Source organism: Spinacia oleracea, chromosome 4 (assembly GCF_020520425.1).
Source record: "Spinacia oleracea cultivar Varoflay chromosome 4, BTI_SOV_V1, whole genome shotgun sequence".
NCBI lineage: Eukaryota > Viridiplantae > Streptophyta > Magnoliopsida > Caryophyllales > Amaranthaceae > Spinacia > Spinacia oleracea.
The window spans coordinates 179,552,458-179,571,960 of record NC_079490.1 but is presented as its reverse complement, the minus strand read 5'-3'; the positions used below and the strand labels follow the sequence as shown (position 1 = coordinate 179,571,960).

Sequence of the window (19,503 nt, the reverse complement as noted above, 5' to 3'; positions counted from 1 at the left end):
AAAAAGGAAAAACTTTGACTTATACAACCGGTCACCAGTAAAAAGGCCCACGCAAAGTCAACACCCCTCTTAGTTGGGACCAGCCAGTAATAATCCGTACTTGGGACCTTTAAAAGATGAACGTTCATAGTTAAGACTGTCTTTATCAATTTTTCCTAAAGTTTTTACCACTAAACTATTTCATATTTCATGTTATCATTAACAAAAAATATATAATTAAATATAAACGTTATTAATATAGTAATCCGAGGCATTGCATGGACATAAAAGCTAGATATTTGATCATAAAGGGTAATGGACTCTTATGCCCCTTGAAAGGATAGTTTTAATTAAAATTCTCTGAATTGCTCCATATATTACACCGTCAACAAATGATGACATGACACAATAAGAATTTGTGATTTGTCATCATGAATTTGATAATTTGACCTAATTATACTACTTCGTACGGAGTTTTATATTCCCTCTATTCTTAAATATTTTCCCCTTTTTTTTGACATATTTGCCAATGCACATTTTATATATCGTTAATATCTCTAATTTTGTGTTATTCAAAATTATAAAATTTTCATATTGTTAAAGTACTAATTGAGACGAATCAAACAAGACCTCGTATGACAATATTCTTTGTTATATGAAGTATATTGGAAAGAATTTTAAAGATTCTCTTCCACTATGAATTAAATAGTGTCAATATTCCAAATGAGAAGAATATTAAAAAATGGAGGGAGTAGTTTCCAATTTCTACCCCCGTAGCTAGCTGATTCTGTGTGATAGTGTCCGCTCTAGCTCACGCAAGGATGATGATTGACAATCAATACACACATACTAGTAGATAATACGAAATGGGCTTAATTAGGCAATCCAATAAGGAGGAATAGAGTTCGGTACACTTAAAAGCTCAACGAAGATTCCACACTAAACTAATTGGTAATAATGGAAGTAACTCCTCAAACTTATATAAGTTGTTATTTTCTCTTCTCTTTTTGTCCAATGTGAGACTACTCACGTGTGGATGGTGCAGGTGTGTGCACGATTAGCACCGTGTACCGGGAACAAAACGACATAAGAAATATACAAAACGCGCGTGTTTCATTACCGAGAAAAAAAAACAATTTCCCTTGAACAAAAGAACATTGAAGGCTTTGTTCTTTTCAGCTTTGTTTTTTGCGTTTTTATTTGATTCCCTGTTCTTTTTTCTCTTTTTGCGGGTATATATATACTGATGAATTTTATGTTTTTGAATTCAAACTGTGAAGGGGAGAGTAAAAGTGTGAACTAGGTTTTCTAAATTGGTTTTTAGAGAGAGAAATTAATGGGAAATTCGCAAATATTCGTTGATTTTTTTGCTTCAACATCAAATTCAATTGATTCTTCTTCAAATTGATAATCGGATTTTGGAAGGTAATTTTTCAATTTTGTAATAATAATTGCATGTTTTTGATGATTTTGATTTTGTGACATCGTTTTTTTTTTATGATTTTGATTATTTTGATTTTGTAATAATCGTGTGTTTGATGATTTTAATGAACTTGATTATGTAATAACAAGTTGATTTCATTGATTTTGAAGATTATAATTATATAATTACGCTTTTTTTTTTTACAGAAAAGCACAATTTAACGTATTTAAAGAACATATGGAAAAGAACAATTTTATTATAGTAGAAAAATAGACCATTTGTGTTTCATAATTTGTTCTTTTACTTTATTGTGTTATTTTTCGTGTTGTTTTCTATTTATTTTTTTGTTCTTTTGATTGTGTTTTTTTCTTTAATTATATATGTTAACTTATAATTTTTCAGATATTATGAATAATGTGCTTGATAATTCAAAACAAAATGATGCTAATGATGATCCAGAATCATATGTTGTTGTGGGTCAAGGTACTTGACTGGTTCTTTTAGTCTCTCTATTTGTTTCTTTAGTCTTTCAATTTGTTCTTTTTATAATATTCTGTTAAAAAAACAATTAAATAAATAAAACAAAAACACGTGCACAGTTCTCATGATGCACTCTTTAAGAATTTTTCGTTTCTCCTTCTCTGTTCTTCTTTCATTTTAATTCCTATGTTCTTTTATTTTATTTTATTTATTCTTTTCTTCTTTTTTTTCATTTTTTCATTTTCATTTTTTTTTCTTCTTGTTCCTTTTGTTTTATAAGTATAGAGAAAAACATTGCTTTTGTTCTTTTTATAAATTAGTATTTTAGTTTTTTTTTTAAAATAAAAATTAACAATATTTCAATAGTTGATTTTTTTTTTGTTGTTCTTTTGCATTTTTTCACATGATTTTCTTTTTAAAAAAGCGTTGTTCTTTTATCTGTTTATCAGGAGGGATTTAACATTGTGTTTCAACACTCCTCCTAAAAGTATTATATCCTCATTGAGAATGAACATCCAATTAATTTGTTTCATAAAACATAATTCATGTCCATCCTAATTCCAATAATAAAAAAAAACATGTAGGGGTAAAATCGATTATAAATCAATATAGAATAATATTTTAGAATTAACTGCTATTTCAAGAAAGAAGAATTTCCACAATAATATTTTAGAGTTGATTCATACGAGTCCAACCTAAAATAACCTTGAGTTTTGGATGTACGTACTTCTCAGGCTGGACTTGCATGTATTGTCAAATACAATTATACAAAGTGAGATGTTTTACCATCTTAACCAATTATGTATTATTCTCTTTATTACACATATAAATCGGAGTTCGAAGTATGTAACATGTAACATCAAATTGCATATATAGTTTATACTAACATTTTAAGTACTGCGACCACACTATAATATTCAAACTTCAAAGTAGTAACATGGGATATCGATCGGACCAAACACTAGGTCACTAGTTTATTTGTTTATTTGTTCTAAATATATGTCTTGCTCAGGAAACTGAGTTAGGCCCGACCTATTGTTATCTTTTGTCTTTATTTAAGGAAACTAACTTCAGATAAAGGGATTAGGATGAATGTAGCCCGGGAACTTAACTTCCTCCACCGTTACTATTTCCAACTCAAATATCCTTCATCATCCCCCAAAACTTCTCTTCCAAAAACCCAGATTTTAGCAACGATGAACACCCATCAAAAATTAGAGCGCCGAGAATTGGGAAACACTGGCCTTAACCTCAGTTGTGTGGGTTTCGGCGCCTCTCCTCTTGGCAACGTTTTCGGTGATGTTTCTGAGGAACAATCCATTGCCACTGTTATTGAAGCTTTTAATCAGGGTATCAACTTCTTTGACACTTCTCCGTAAGTTCATCATCTTCCTCAAATTTGATGACCCCTTTATGTATTTCTCCCCAATTTTATTGTTATTTAGATGTGTATTTTGTGGAATTTAATTTGTTACTGTATTTTAATTGTTGTTGTACAAAAATTGAATTATTTGTGACCCATTTTGGGTTAGATCAGTATTTGTTATACTGAAATCTAATGAATTATCTATATCCACGATTTTATCAAATGCTCACTGTGAATTGTCCCGCATTGGAGACTATTAGAGTGATCGCAGAGTTACTCCTCATATAGCCAATTGATTTAGGGATGGAAGGAGTTACAAGTGTTCCTACTTGCATTGCGGCCAACCCCATTTTCCAAAGTTAACATTATATACTGTAAAAGTGTAAAGATGCTGCCTTTGTCATTTGAATGGATTGATTTTGGATTTGGATTTGATTGGTCACGATGACGTTTGGGACTTTGTTGTTGTTGTTGTTGTTGTTGTTGTTGTGATGTTGTGTTGTGAGAATTTATTTTGTGGATTTTGTTTAGGTACTATGGTGCCACATTGTCGGAGAAAGTGCTTGGGAAGTGTTTGAAAGCACTTGGTGCATCTAGAGATGAATACATTGTTGCAACGAAATGCGGCCGTTATGCCGAAGGCTTTGATTTTAGTGCTGAAAGAGTGACTAAGAGCATTGATGAAAGCCTAGAAAGGTTGCAACTTGAGTATGTTGATATACTACAATGTCATGATATTGAATTTGGTTCTCTTGATCAGGTTCACTTACTCTTTCGTTTGCTAAATTGCTTGGTTTGCGGATGTTATCTACATTCTCTTCATGCTTGTTTGCCTCTTGCAGATTGTCAATGAGACTATTCCCGCCCTGCAGAAAATTAAGGAATCAGGGAAGACTAGATTCATTGGTATAACTGGACTTCCATTGGAAGTGTACACGTATGTTCTTGACCGTGTTCCCCCTGGGACAATTGATGTTGTTCTGTCATATTGCCACTATTGTATCAATGACTCAACCTTGGAAGACATGCTACCGTATTTCAAGAGCAAAGGCGTTGGTGTGATCAATGCTTCTCCACTTTCAATGGGGCTTCATACAGAAAATGGCCCCCCAGAGTGGCATCCAGCTTCATCTGAGATTAAGGTATGAAGTATATCTTTTTCATCAATAATTGATGAGAAACTGTAATTATGCCATAGCAATATTTGTAGCTTTCGAATTTGGTTGTGTTTGTTGTCATTGAAATTTTCCATTAATTGTGCTTTCTTGTTTTTTTTTCCTGCTTGCAGGCTGCATGCAAAGCTGCTGCAGATTACTGTAAGAAGAATGGGAAGAATATCTCAAAATTAGCTCTGCAGTACAGCTTGTCAAACAAAGACATTTCCACTACTCTTGTTGGCATGAACTCTGTTAAGCAGGTCAGTGATCTTATATCTGCCTTATTGCTCTTATCTTTTTCTTAACTAGAGAAGTTTCCTACATTTGTAGTGTTGATCTATAAATCATTAAACACCCTCGAATCTCCTAATTGTTTCTCAAACTCTTGGAACATTTAGACTAAGGTTCTGATAATTGTTTAGAAATTGTATCTACTCACATTCTGCTTGAAGGAGTTCAATTTCATCATTATCATTATCATTACCCATTGCCTCAAAGAGGCTCCCGCAAGAAGCGGGGTAAGGGGGGACGGGTTTACGCAACCTAACCCCTGCAATTGCAGAGAGGTTGTTTCCAATTGACCCAAAAGCGACGGGACGACAACTGGAAGACCATCTTCTACTTCATGGAAAGAAGGCGAAGAGGTTTTAAAAGCCATTTTGATTTAGTCCATTACATCCCACAGCCAAAAGAACATATGAATCTTTGGCTCCATCGGAAATGGACATGTTGAAGAAGTTCAATTTATAGCAAAGAATTTGTCAAGAATCGTCTAGCATATAGTGCGTGTTTTGTGTAATTCCTTGAGAATTTTTCAGGAAGCACATACACATTCCACAAAAACCACTGGAGGGGAGCTGAGTGAGTATTACTTCTGACCTTATCATAGGAAAGGAGGTATTCGGTTTCTCAGACATACTGGTAGCTTTCTGTTTTCCAAGTAACTTGAGTATTGAGTCTGTTGAAAAAAAACTAATCTTATAGACTTTGTACATCACAACCAATTTAGATGTCCTAAAATATCAATATGGTCTGTAAATTTTACGAGTAAAGACACTTCAGAAGAATACAGAGTAGCTCACATGATGATATTCTCTTTGAGTTTTAACATTTCAGGAAAATGTCGTTCAGATTTTAACTTCGATTTCCTTGAAACATTTCAGGTGGAGGAAAATGTTGGTGCCGCTTTAGAACTTGAAACTGCAGGAAAGGATGAGAAAACATTTGCAGAAATTGAGAACATCCTAAAGCCTATAAAGAATCAAAGTTGGCCTAGTGGTATACAACAAACCTGAGACGTTTTGCAGGTACTAGATGTGTTCTTTTTTACCGCCATCCAAAACGAAGGCAATGTGTAAATCTATAGACTATAGTGAAAATATTTCATGTAAAAGTTCATGTTTGAACTGGAGACAACTGTTGTGGCTTTCTGAGCTCATATGTATGTAACTACATACCCAAGCAATTTCAAGAGGCTGTTTGGATTCTTTGATGTCTTTGGTGTCAGGTGTAGCCGTATAGCTCATGATCTATACTTGGGCAGTAATCTTTTGTTTTTGCTTTCGTTTTCATTTGTAGATATTTTTTTCATTGAGAATTTGATTCTACCATAATGGAATTACATAACTCGGGCATGAACTATATCCAGGATTACACGATTTGATCTTAACCCAAAACGAAAGTGATGTGCAATTTGAACTGAACTGAATAACTATTAACTAGTATGCTGTATGCCATATCTATTTCAAGGGTTTCACAACTACTGTAGTACCGACTAACTGGGGTTGGCGTGAGTAGTTAAGGATCTCTTGCTCCTTAATCAAGGTTTCGGCTTCGAACCTTCCAATGGTCAATGTGGCTAATACTAGCCCACGCCGAAAAGTTCACTGGTTGAAAATGTTAGTTTATTTGTTGTGACATGACGCAGAAAGGCTCCATACATTCCGTCCCCGGTCCCTGAAAGGCTCTTAGGAGTTCTCAAGTCGTCTTCACTTTCGATCTTTGTGTTTTTGGAGAGTTGAGATTTTCCTTTTAAGTCATCTCCCAAGTATAATTTACTGTCTTTCTCAGGAATATCTTTAATTTGGTATACTACACATGGACATCAGGCAACTCTGTATTTTCCATGAGCAATTTTCCAGTCTGTGCTTCATACTTTCATTATTATTCCTTGAAACAAGAAGCATGAACCTTGATTATACCCGAAAAGGCATCGAGTGACGGGGTTTGAATCAATTTCACCTTGAGTACCCAACGTGTATGAGAAAAGTAAAATGAGTAATATAGGCTACACAGTGCACAGACGAGTGGGCGATACAAGGATATATTTGGGTTAGATGGCTTAGACCCTTCTCGATCCTTGGGCGATGTGCCAACACAGCATGAAAAAATAAGGTTTTTGAGCTGGAACTTGTGTGCATAGTGGACTAGTGGTACACTGCACTTTCCTCTTAGCAGCTAAAGCCTGTTTTAAGCTTTGATCTTTTATCAAGAATATATCCTTTTGGTCTGGCAAAATGAAGAGAGTATAATAAATCACCAATTACAGTACAAGGGAATGTAGTGAAGCAAAGACCTGTACCGTCATAAAAAAACTCCCAGCACCCGTTTTTGTACTTGCTTTACAGCTTACAAGTTATACAACCCCCCGGCTCTTCCCCACCCAAAACGACAAAAAAATACTTGTAGAATCAAATTTCATGCTACCTTTTTTTTTTTGATAGGAATCAAATTTCATGCTACCTCTTGGATGACATGATTGTAAACTAAACTGTACAATGGATCAACTGTAGGGAAAAAAAAAGAAGCAATTGAATGAATCATGAGAAAGTTGCAGGAGATGAATATGCAGCGATATCTTGGTTAGCGCAAACAAGTATCTTATGCAGGAATGGTATAGTGCTTGGTGAATCACCAATTGATTTCCCTATGACACTCACCGGCGAGTTGTTTTACCGAGAAATTGCTTGCAATGGAAGCCATGCAATCTCATTATCATCGGTGTAGCCTTGACTAAGAAAATCACCACAGTTCTTTCTGCATCCATGATTGTAGGGATTACGGAACTTGTCATTCGGACCACGAAGATACGAATAGCGCGAGGCATTTGCCAATTCGTTTGTGGTGATATTCCGAGCTATCTGCAGAGAGAGGGAAAGGATGTTCATGATATATATATTAGCACCAACAAATATATTTTTTTTAGTCCATAAATGTTTAGTTGATTCAATACCAAACACAGCACTAAATGGTAGAAGTAAAAGAACTGATAAAATCTCAACATCAATATAAAGAAGAAATCACACCTTTACATGTACTTAACATCAACGAAATAAATACTGATGATACATTACCGCACTTCTTGGCATACAAAAATCACTTGAAAGAATTATTTCACCTCTGTTTTTTTAACTTTCTGAAACAATATTCCAATAATCCTATCAAACATCACATATTTACAAGGTACTCTCTTAAAAATTACTTTGTAATCGATAATCAGGTTTTTGACTTGTAATACTCCCTCCGTACCTTATGTTCTACTTACTGCCAACTCTTGCTTCTAGGAAAATTAGAAAAAACTTGAATAGGTGAAAAAACAAAATGTGGACAAGAGTAAAAGAAATGTAGTAACAACTAACTAGATGGGTGGGTGGGTGGGTGGGTGGGTGTAAGAAAAATGTGGATAATGTAAGAGAGAGTGTGTGGCGGCAGTGTGGGAATGTATAAATAATATGGGGTAAATGGAAATGTAAAAGATGTTTGTAAAAAATAGAATAAAGTAGAAGTGAATAAAACATTATGAAACACAACGGAAAGTGACCATAACATTAAGGAACGGAGGGAGTATATGCAATTATCCTTCAAAGCTATATATACTCAGCAGATCCAATAATGTGAACAATAATTACAAGTAAATATTCAGGCCTCCATAACCTCTGACAACTTTCTTTTCATATTATGATCAGCTAAAAGGTATACCCGGAATTCCGAAAAGGTCCACATTTCCAAATGTCTGGATGGTCTACTCACCAAAATTACACTTAATTCACCACAGCATTCCAATTTCCAGGATACTGCCCTGAGGACAGATACTAGATAGCCTCTTCCTTTGTTTATGAGAAAGTGAGCGAGTCTTCAAGGCTCACAGTTCTTTTTTTTTTGGAGGAACCCATAAAAGGGAGATTAAATTATTAAATCGGAAGTAACATCATCCATCTCACTATTTGGAAACTCATCCTCACACAATCGTTGCCCAATTTCCAAAGGTTGGAAATGAGCTAAATTATGAGCAGCCTTGTTCCCACTACGTTTAACAAAAGACTAAACATTATGAAAATCTGCAATATCCTCCAAAATAAGATGTAGAGTACTAGTGCCCCTCTTGCCTTCTCGTAGCCCAGTAATGACAGCCAAGCAATCACTTTTCAAAATAAGAAGGCTCACAGTTTTAGATCAGTAATGAGAAAGATTGCACGTCTTTGTCAAATTGAGAACAAAGAAAAGGACACTACTAATATCATACATTTCTAAGGCCACCTAATTGGGTCAACAGTTTGCAATCCACAAGTTCTTAAGTATATTTTTTAACAACTTGCTTAGGAATTTTACGACTTCACCATACCTGGCTTGCTTGTGCGACTCCCAGAGTTGTCGCAGATACGAATATTAGAAAATTCATCACTGAAAAGACAATGACGCCAGGATGATGAGCTATCACATAATGCATCCATGTTTCACTAGTTGGAATTGCTGGTAAAGCAGTCCAAATTCCTGTAATACTAACATACATCTGTAATCCATTTCAAAGGAGTGTTGTAACATCATAATGTAAGACATAGAAAGATCAAAGCTCATTATATTAGCAACTCACATACTTAGAACAGCTATTACTCCACTAATAGACGATGTTGCCGTTCCAAGACACAGAAAAACAAAGAAATCCCATTTGTTCCTCTGCAACACACACACAGACAACAATAAATCAAAATGCAGAAGATTGGGCAAAAGAAAAGAGAACCCCATATGCACTTGTCAAATTGCAGGAAATGGTAAAAACCAAAGCATAAAAAAAGGTACTTGAAAAGAGGACTAAAGCGCCTTCCTCGCCCTTTTGAAACATTACACTTAATTTCCTATACAGGTTCCCACACAATCAAACAAGGCCATGCATTCCAAATTTCCAATGAGAGCATATTTTAAAGTTATGGCACTGAACTGAGGTATATAATATTTAGTAAAATAACCATCAAAAAAATATATCTATTAAAATAAATTTGCGCACACAACTCATTCTTCTGTAGGAAGCATGAATGTAAATTGTGCCATCCTGCATTTACACCATAAGATTCTAAGTCTGAAACAGGTGCAAAGAGAGGCCAATAACTGAAAGTACGATGGAACTTCGATCAGAAATGACATTAAGATAATGGAGTACCCCGTAACTTATGTAAGAACAGATGAGAGTAATGAATTTATGTTACTCGGACTCCTCATTTTACCTCAAGTACCCGTGCCAGATCCTCGACACTCGAACATGGGTATAGACACTCCGACAATTCACTTTGGTCTCAGATCATGGAAATTTTCAAAAATTAACCGAGTCGGACACTTGGACACCGAGTCCCTACGAACATAATTATGGATCGCAACTCAAAACACAAGAAACAGTAGTGAGGAACACCTTTTCTAATATCAGGATACTTGAGCATTAACTAAATTGTTTCTTTCTCCTGTACAGGTGTTCTTTCTTTTAATCGATCATGACTTCTGACATTATGCATAAGTTATCTCTGACCCGTTCCAAACTTTGAATTATATATTCCCCTCCTCTCCCTCAACAAATAGTAACATCCTAATTGGGAAAAGAGAACCCTTCACATCAAAAGATCCTTATTTGAACATGAGCTGAAGGAGAAAAGTGAGCAAGTGTACCCAATCAGATGACTCTATAGCAATGACAACTTGCTGCACCTTTTCCATTTAAGAAAGTGAGCAGTTACCTTCTCCGACAACTTTATATGGAGGACATAGATTGATCCACTACGTTTAATCAAAATAGCAACTTTGGCTATCCTAAAACACCAGGGCTTGACATTAGCTAACAGTGACAGTTCAACGACTGTTTGAACGAATCATTACGAAGTCAATATTGAAACAAATGTGTTACCCAATGACTCACAACTTTTCAAGACTTTTTCAACCAGAACACGTAACAGGTGAGCATAAAACAATAACAGTGTCCAATGCCTCAAATAATCAAACTAAAATTGACAAAACCAGCATCTGTACTGACCTTTCCCACACAATTCGAAATCCAAGGGCAATGGTGATCAAATTGTTCAATACAGTGTTTACATGTAGGGCAGTGCTTTGAGCGGAGTGGTCTAATTATCTGTTGAATAAAATGAGACACTGGACGTATTAGCAGAAACTTAACAAACAAAATAAAATCAAATCAAATTCCATAGTTATCAAACTTAAGTATATATGTAAAGAACGCTGGAATTTACCTTGCATGTTGGACAAAGCTGAGACCAGTTCCCTGTCCAAACAGAAGAATCGTTCATATCAAGATTCAATAAAGGATCCTGAACATTACCAAAGAAAAAAAGAAAATAGGTGTCAGAAGCCTACACGACACAACTAAAGTAACATGCAAAAACTGTTATGGATAAGGCCTCAAAGGCAAGCCACTGCAACCACACACAAAAAAAAATACATCAATACTTTTATACCAAGAAGCGATAGAGAATAAGATGAAATTTGATGTAACTCTATTTAAATGCACAGTATGTGGTCATTAAAACACATATTTTCTTCACCTCATTAAGTACCGGTTCATTTCGGAAAGATTCTAGGAAATTAAAATTACGTTTCTCCGGTGCCTTTTTTCACTTGAATTTTTTTGCTTTGACAGAAAGATATTGTACTTTTTCAAGGACTTCAGTTTTTGTAATAAATCGAACTTCTACAATTATTTGAAGAAAATGACCGTTTTGGAATTGTATAAAAACAGGTACCGTACCTGTACTTTCCTAAGATCACCAGAATCATCAGATCTTTTGATGTAACCTGGATCTTTACTGCAACAACAAAGGAACTATCAAATACCAATTTTATTTTATTTTTTAAAAAAAGAGTATAACAAAAACGGTAACATAATCTGCCGCATATCTAGCAAACACCCAGCAAAGTCATTTTTTCCAAGGCAAAGACATCATCTATCAGGAAGCTACCGCTTCACCCCTACTCCTTTTTTCAAGAGCATTTGTGTTTAGTAATATTTCAAGCCAAAACAAAGGAAGTTGCTAGATTCTTGAAGACTCTCAAACTTCTCAAGTTTTGTGCTAAGAAAACAGTCCAATTACATGGCCATGCCATTAGCAAAGCTTGCTGAACTCAAGTAAGCAATACTGGCATACAGATAGTAATCTGTAAGCAAGAAACATGGACAATAAATTGCAGCCTAACCATTTCGATTAAAGAGTAAAATTAAAACCTTCTTAACTATATTCCATTCATCTTTAAAAGTATTAAAACCGTAAACCCAAAAAAAAGGTCAAATTTTATGGAGCAAGATTATACCTGCTACAACGATAAAACATTATCAATGCGCCAATACATAGAGATACTGCAGTCCATCCCCAAAGTGCAACAGCAGCAGTCACTTTGGCAAGACTTGGATCTAGCATGATTTATTAATAGTCAGACATAATAAGCAAGACCATCTTGAACTCGATTAGTGCGGGAGAAAAAGATGGATAATACCCACCTAAGAGAACTGAGTTTATGAAAAGGATTGTCAGACAGAAGATGGTGCAAAACAAGAACGGGGCATAGCCAACTCCATTTATCTTTCCAGCACAAGATGTACCTTTTAGACGCTTGCTATGAGCCTTCTGAATATTAGACTGAATACAAACAACAAAAATATCACCACATTAACAGAACAGTCATCAATAAATTCTAGTAATTCTACAAAAGAAAAGTGGTATTTTTCCAATTGACAAGTTTCTCAGAGAAAGATGCAATTATTTGTTTTACCTTCTGTCGGCCCTAAACATAATTAATAAAAAAAGCAAGGGGAAATCATAATGGACATTAGTAAGATTTCTGTTATCAGGAAATGAGGGAAATGAACACTACGGCCATCTTAGCCCTCTCAATGACTCGTGTGGTTTCAATTTTGACAAAAATAACTGGCCACATCAAACAGAATATGAAATCTTTTCTAGAAGCCTATTACGAAGGATAACAGGAAAGAGAGAAGGGCGCAGGGGGGGGGGGGGGGGGATAACAGCAACACAATTGCTTTAGCTCTACAAATACAGTGACAGACACGTTTGTAAAATTGTTATTAGTCTTATACTTACAAGCAAAAGGGCGACATGCCGATGCCCTTTATCTAATGCCAGCTGAACTGGGGTAAATCCAGCTCTATCTTTCACCATTAATTCTTCTTTTGTGCCAGCATGCACAAGTATACTGCATGCCTCAACGTGTCCTCTTAAAACAGCCCAATGCAAAGGGGTGCAACCTGACAACGCAAAGAGTTAAGGTCATGAAATTAGACATTATAAAGTCCACAGAAATTATACAAAAAAGACGACTAAGAACTGACAGTTTTCTTTTACGTATGGTTGTAAGATCATTATCATCTTTTTCATCACATAAATAGGAAAGTTTATTAGTGTTGAGAACCAGATGGCAGAGGGAAGAACAATGGAGAGGATGGGGCACTTTTGGAAAGATATACAACGTAAATGTAAAATAGAAAAGAATCAGAAAACCAGAAAATAGTGAAGCTTCCTTTTCTTTACAAGAATAGTTTATGTAGACAAGACACTAAAGGGGTGTAAAGACATGAAAGGGTTAGGGCAAAAAAGTATTCAAATTTTAAGCTCTTTTTGATGCTTATATAAGAAAAGACATAAACTATTCTAAAGGTCATGTCATACAATTTCAAATGCACATCCCAAGAACAAGCCATTGATTTTTAAAGATAGCCCTCTTGAAAAATTAGGGCATGCCAGAAGGCCAAGAAGCAAAATTTTCAAGATTGACAGCTATGCCAATATCCTCCTCAAGGAAGTTCACTGACACCTAACAATTACACAGCTACACTAATAGATTTTTTAGAGAGATATTCATCAGAATTTACAACTAATTGAGTTCCACAAATGTCTACAGTTACACAAGATAACCAACTAAATTGCACTTTCACCAGTGAGTACAATATTATTAGGCATCTATATAGCGAGAAAAATGTAGAACACTAATGTCTCTCTGAAGTCCGACTATTTCTCTTCTTCAAAAGAAGTTGCACCACTACAGCTACAACAAATGCTACGTACATCTAAGTGATCTCCTACTATCCAGTGACTTATTCCAGTCTAATAAGCGTCTTGTTAGAGGTACTAGACTAATTAAATAGTGATATATGTAAAACAGAAACCATTACATATAAGTACTGATATAAAAAACGGGAGGCATTTGTACTCCATATAGTACGACTAATCTAACACGAGTTAAGGGTAGGACGACATTCAAGCTGCAAAAGAAAGAACAAAAACAGGTTCTGAATGAGAAAGACATACCTTCTTTATCTTGCCTCCCTTGGTTGGCATCTCTAAATAAAAGTAATCTGATTGTATCCGCAAATCCCTTATAACCAGCCCTGGTAAAAGGATATCTTATCAGATTACTAGTTGTAACCTTGAGTAAAATTGAAGGATTGTTAAAACACAATAGTCAGTGCAATATTAAAGAAAGATGGATCATGGAAACCAAAAAAAAAAATCTAAAGCAAGCTAGATCAAATGAAACGCCACTCCAGCTCCCCTTAATGTAGAAAAATGATATTAAGGCAACAATCACTCAATCAAACTCACCAGAAGTTGAACTAAAGCTGGGCAGTAGCTATGACAAGACACAGAAGCCACAGAACCCACTTGACTCACCAGATAACAGCTTAAGTGAAATAGAAGAAGTTGAACTAAAACTGGGAAGTAGCTATGACAAGACATAGAAGCCAAAGGACCCACTTGACTCACCGTATAACAGCTTCAGTGAAATAGAATTTTACTAAAGGGACAACAAGGGAATTTCTGGCATACACAAAAGGACATTAGCAAATTTCTTGCCCCCAAACCCATAGATGGATGAACCAAAACAAGTGTCTAACAACCATAAAACCGCATGTCCGCATGCATTGAGTACTTTTAGCATCTATGAAATTGAAGAAAACGTATTAAAGAAGTTGTACGTTTTTTAACCCTACCTTATCACTAATATTAATATACTTCCCAAAAATCTGAAAATGCCCATGAGAATCAAAACTCCGAGTCTCCAACCCTTAAAAACTAGCTCCATCAGTCCATCGCCTCCAGGCTTTACCAAACCCCAAAGAACTTCACCCATTAACCATAATTTTCTCGAAATTTCAACTTCCAAGACATTGTTGCATTATGTGGGGGCCATGACATATACTCCCTCCGTCCCTAAAGATTGCCCCATTTGACTTTTCACGATCTCCAAGACACGACTTAAAACATAAATATCTATAATTCTACATGGGTAAAAATTATAAAAGTTGATATTCCAAAATTATATAGTGAAACGAATCTAACAAGACCCCACATGACTATATTATTTCGTATAGGCTAATGAGAATTCATGGTCAAAGTTTTCAAAGTTTGACACAAAGAATTGCAATGGAGCAATCTTTTAGGGATTGGGGGAGTACACCCATAAATCCATTAAAGAGAACTTCAGGGGCAGTGACAAACTTAATGGCCTAGAATCAGATGTTTACTTTACTGTTATTTTGTTGGAGAAAATAAGCTATTAAATTTCTTTACTGATTAGAAGATAAATGAAATAGTCTTTTGAAAAGTAAAAGAACGCATAAGAGCCTGTCAGAGTCTCGGCAATTGTACTGGTAAAGCTGCATGCGACCCAACTCTACCCAAGGCTTCTTATAACCGGTAAGGATATTGCACGGTGAACATATTGGATCCTCTCAATTAATAATCAAACTACGGACCATATGAGCCATAAAATTAAGCAAATCTAGAGTGTTAGTCTTACAGATATCTCTCAACAGTTCAAAATTTCCAACATCAAAACTGACAGCAACAAATTTGACCTTGGGTATGTTAAGCATTTTGAGGGGGGTTTTCCTTTTGGAAAAGTGTATAGAATACGTATGTAGGCGAATATCTATATAATTTCTTCCATGTAAAGAATGCTGGAGGCAACATCACCCTCCCGGCCCCTGCCAAACCACCACTTATATGTCTGGTTCCTGCAGAGAGCTTAATCTGATATACATCTCTGACGTTGATGTTGATGTTGATGTTGATGATGTATAGAGTAAACAAATAGGAAGTAAAGTTAAAAGCCACTGTACATTGGTATATCATGCAAATCATCAAAAGTATACTCACAATTATACATCTCAAAGCTCAAACTCACCAATGCAGTGGGCTCCTTCCATCATTATCTGGTGCATCAAAGTCTGCATTGTATTTCGCAATCATGTGGTTCAAGAAGGCTGTTTGTCCATATTGAGCAGCAACATGAACTGCCTGTGAAACATAGATAGCTTCGTAAGTTAGGCTCAAACAGAATAGGACAGTTGATTCATCATGGAACGAAACTTGAGAATATATATTTTGACGACATGAAATCATCAAGGTAATACGTAGCATAAAGAAGGCAGTAGAGGGAAAGGATCATGGTTGACTATCACGGGAGATAAAATTTTGGTTCGTGATTGTTGAGCCCGTGATTGGGATTAAGGCTTTGATATTGTAGTTGTATTGTTGTTTGAAATCATCAAGACTACGAAGAAGTATAGGAAGAAGCCTTTACAAACAAGAAACAACATGTAGGAGCCAAGAAGAAGAAAGATCAATACATATGCATTCTACAATCGCTCATCATGGCATAAGGTTATTGTGAATGCTTAGACTTTTTATAAACAGCAGACCGTTTAATACTAGAACTAAACACTCTTGCCTCGGTGAGCACCTTCACAGTCAGGATTTAGTGATTACAAATCCACTCTTTTATGCAAATAAATATTGAAATTCCGCTAAGATTAGAAATCCTATAAAGAAGTTCAATCATACAAGTGTACACCAGCGTTGCTGCAAAAAGAAGAAAGAAAACTCCGAAGTAGCCCAATGGTAAAAGGTCTAAATGGAGGTGCTAAGACCATTAATTTATGTTCATTTTCTCTTTTTCTGTCTACTGTTAAGCTTTTCAAGGAACCCCCAAGAAAACTGAAGACCTATTTAATTCCACGCTGTAAGTCTTCATGACTGAACTTTCAGGGAAATCTAGGATTCACAATTCCCCATTCTTGAGACCCTGAATTTAATTTTGCATACACATTTCCTTCAACAAATCTAAAGAAAATCCAAGAATACAAGGCAGCAAGTCCAAATATACCTAACATGCTTTCCTATACCGAAGTGAATAATATTTCCATTGAAAACACTTAGAGGGTCTCGAAAAGCAGGCAAAAGGAAATTATCGACGGTCAAAACAGGATTTCGTAACGTATACCATGACATGCATAAGACTCAGATGCAGAGACCTAGCTATGTAAATTTAGATTTTTTTTTTCTAAAGAAGAACTGCCTCATTCTGGACGCAGTTCAACTTAAACCCACAAAAATCCTACTCAAAGTGCCAAATGGCACTCATGAAAATGTTGCTCACAAAAAATGTGTACAGTGGCAATTGGCACTCATGAAAATGTTGCTCACAAAATATGTTTACAAACAAATCTGCAAAAACAATTACCCTATACCCATTAGCATCTGAAGCTTCAACGCGTGCTCCATTCTGCAACAACAGGTCCGCAACCACAGTAGAACCTCTAACGGCAGCCCAATGCAAAGCAGTTTGCTGGCTGAGGTCGGTGGCATTTACATCGCCGCCATGCTTTAATCACACGAAAAAGAGTGATAATCAGGAGTAAGCTCATCAAGAGGCACCCCATTTGCAATAGATATGTAATAAAACAAGCTCGGCTCCAGTTCTACTTCCAAAAATTAACAATTACATTATGTAACCCTGAATCAACACGATCTAAATTAATCAAAATCACAATCAACGCAAATATCCAATCCCAAATTTTACATAAACTCATAAATAATCATCAGAATAAAGCAAATTTTAGTTACAGACACAAAACAGAAAGGGGCGGCAAATTTAAATTCTAGGTATAAATTTCAGCTTCAATCACAAAATAAGCGAAAAAATGACAAAATTAAGCTAAAAGTACCTCAATAATATACTGAACAATATGGGGAAAATTATTGAGAGAAGCCCATTGCAAAGCGTAGTAACCATTAGCGTCGGGAAGGGAGAGAGAAGCGCCGTCTTCTTCGACGAATTTGCGGAGTTTAAGCAAGTCGCCATGAACTGAAGCTGTAAAAACATCACTGATAACAATCACTGGGTGTTGTTGCTGCTGTTGATAGTTGTGATTCGATGGGATTGAATCTGAAACAACTTCGATTTCTGATGCCATTTTGGCTTTTCTCACATTTGAATTGGGATTAGGTTTGAATGCATCGAAAATTAAATTAGGGATTTGAGTTTTCTGGGGAGTTCAATTGGGAATTTGGGATTTAGCGGGTCGGTTGGTTAGTTAGAAGGTCCTGGGAAATGTCGGCGAGTACAAATGGCGCAGCCAAAATGGAGAAGTGATGGATCATGGATGAATGAATAATGATTTAGTTTTGGACTTTGGGGGGAACAAAAAAAGGTTGTCAAATAATAAACGATTTTATTTGAAATTTTCGAATTTGGTAGGTTTCCTCCGTTTCTTTTTGTTTGTTACGTTTGTACTTTTACACGTTTATTAACGTATAATAAAGATTCTTTTTCTTTTTCATTAAAAAAATAAAACCAAGTAAAACCTCAATCCACTAATCACTACAACAACCAATAAGATTGTTTATAAAAGGAAAGATTCTCTCACGTAATAAACATTGTGAAACACCATAAAAGAAATACGTAACAAATTAAACAAAAAGAAACGGAGGGAGTAGTAGTGTAGTACTTGCGTATTGAGGTGTAAGGTGAATTGAGAAAAGTTCAAAGGTTAATTCAGTACAGTTTAAATTTGTCGGATTGGATCGGAGTTGAAAAAGTTTATATTTGACTCGTACTCAACTTCTCAAGTTTAATTGTTTTTGGATTGGACTTGGACTCAATCTTTTGGAGTCCGAAAATTCAATAGTCCAAAGTTTTAAATTTATTTATATATAAACTAGGTCAGGTCCCGTGCAATACACGATGTTATTAAATAATTTGTTTATTTTAAATTTTACACTAATTATTAAAAAGAAATTTTTCATTAAGTAAAAAAATCAGATTTTGTCAAGTGTTAATGGGAAAATAAGAGAAATTACCATTTATTTAAATGATAAAGTGATTAGTACAAATTACTATATTAGAAGTTTAAAATTTTAACAAAAATATTTAAGATGGAAAAAAAGAAGAAAGAAGCTTATCACTATCAGCAATTACCCGTTAATCGTTCTTAGAATAATATTTTTTACCGTCCTCGATATCCATATCTTTGGATCAAGCATCAACATCTGATATGGTACCCATATTCGTCCAGGTACCCTATTTTATAAACCGACTATGTGTAGGGGTGTTCATCGGTCCAAACCCGGACTAGACCGGGCCGAAGACCGAAATTATGATAATTCAAGACCCAAAGACCGGACCGATTATGCTTGGACCGAACCTGGACCAGACCGAAAAATCGGTCCAAAACCCGGACCGGACCGATTTGGACAGGTTGTAGACCTATTTCTATATATTTATTTTTTAAAAAAATTATGATAAAAGAGAAAAAATATATATAAAAAACTAGTTGTTTGAGGCCTTACTTGGAAGCTAAAATAAAATATATCACAATATAGTAATATTTACTACATATTAAAGGAGAGAGTTAAATTTTAAATAGGTTATATTATATTTTATTAAAGAAAAATCGGTCCGGTCCAAAATCGCGCTTTGGACCGGACCGGACAGGACCGAAGACCGGAGATTGATATTTTCTCGAC

At 35.3% G+C, this 19,503-nt stretch overlaps 2 protein-coding genes across 3 annotated transcripts; one reads left to right on the top strand and one right to left on the bottom strand.

Annotated features, from left to right (window-relative positions):
• Positions 1-2,963: 2,963 nt before the first annotated feature.
• Positions 2,964-5,897, top strand: LOC110788012 (L-galactose dehydrogenase). Its single transcript, XM_021992645.2, has 5 exons — positions 2,964-3,257; positions 3,780-4,008; positions 4,091-4,390; positions 4,537-4,665; positions 5,569-5,897. Exons 1-5 carry the CDS (start codon positions 2,971-2,973, stop codon positions 5,698-5,700), a joined length of 1,077 nt encoding a protein of 358 aa, XP_021848337.2. The 5' UTR covers positions 2,964-2,970; the 3' UTR covers positions 5,701-5,897.
• A 1,190-nt stretch (positions 5,898-7,087) lies between these two features.
• Positions 7,088-18,180, bottom strand: LOC110788011 (probable protein S-acyltransferase 23). Of its 2 annotated transcripts, none has more exons than XM_021992643.2 (13): positions 17,703-18,180; positions 17,219-17,359; positions 15,881-15,993; positions 14,002-14,081; positions 12,778-12,941; positions 12,177-12,315; positions 11,990-12,089; positions 11,430-11,487; positions 10,915-10,992; positions 10,698-10,796; positions 9,280-9,358; positions 9,027-9,175; positions 7,088-7,545 (listed from the first exon to the last, which is right to left on the bottom strand). In XM_021992643.2, exons 1-13 carry the CDS (start codon positions 17,949-17,951, stop codon positions 7,357-7,359), a joined length of 1,638 nt encoding a protein of 545 aa, XP_021848335.2. In that variant the 5' UTR covers positions 17,952-18,180; the 3' UTR covers positions 7,088-7,356. The 2 variants fall into 2 exon arrangements, 1 of the variants encoding a protein (XP_021848335.2); XR_008932521.1 differs by having other exon boundaries at positions 7,408-7,545; positions 9,276-9,358; positions 17,703-18,168.
• Positions 18,181-19,503: the final 1,323 nt, after the last annotated feature.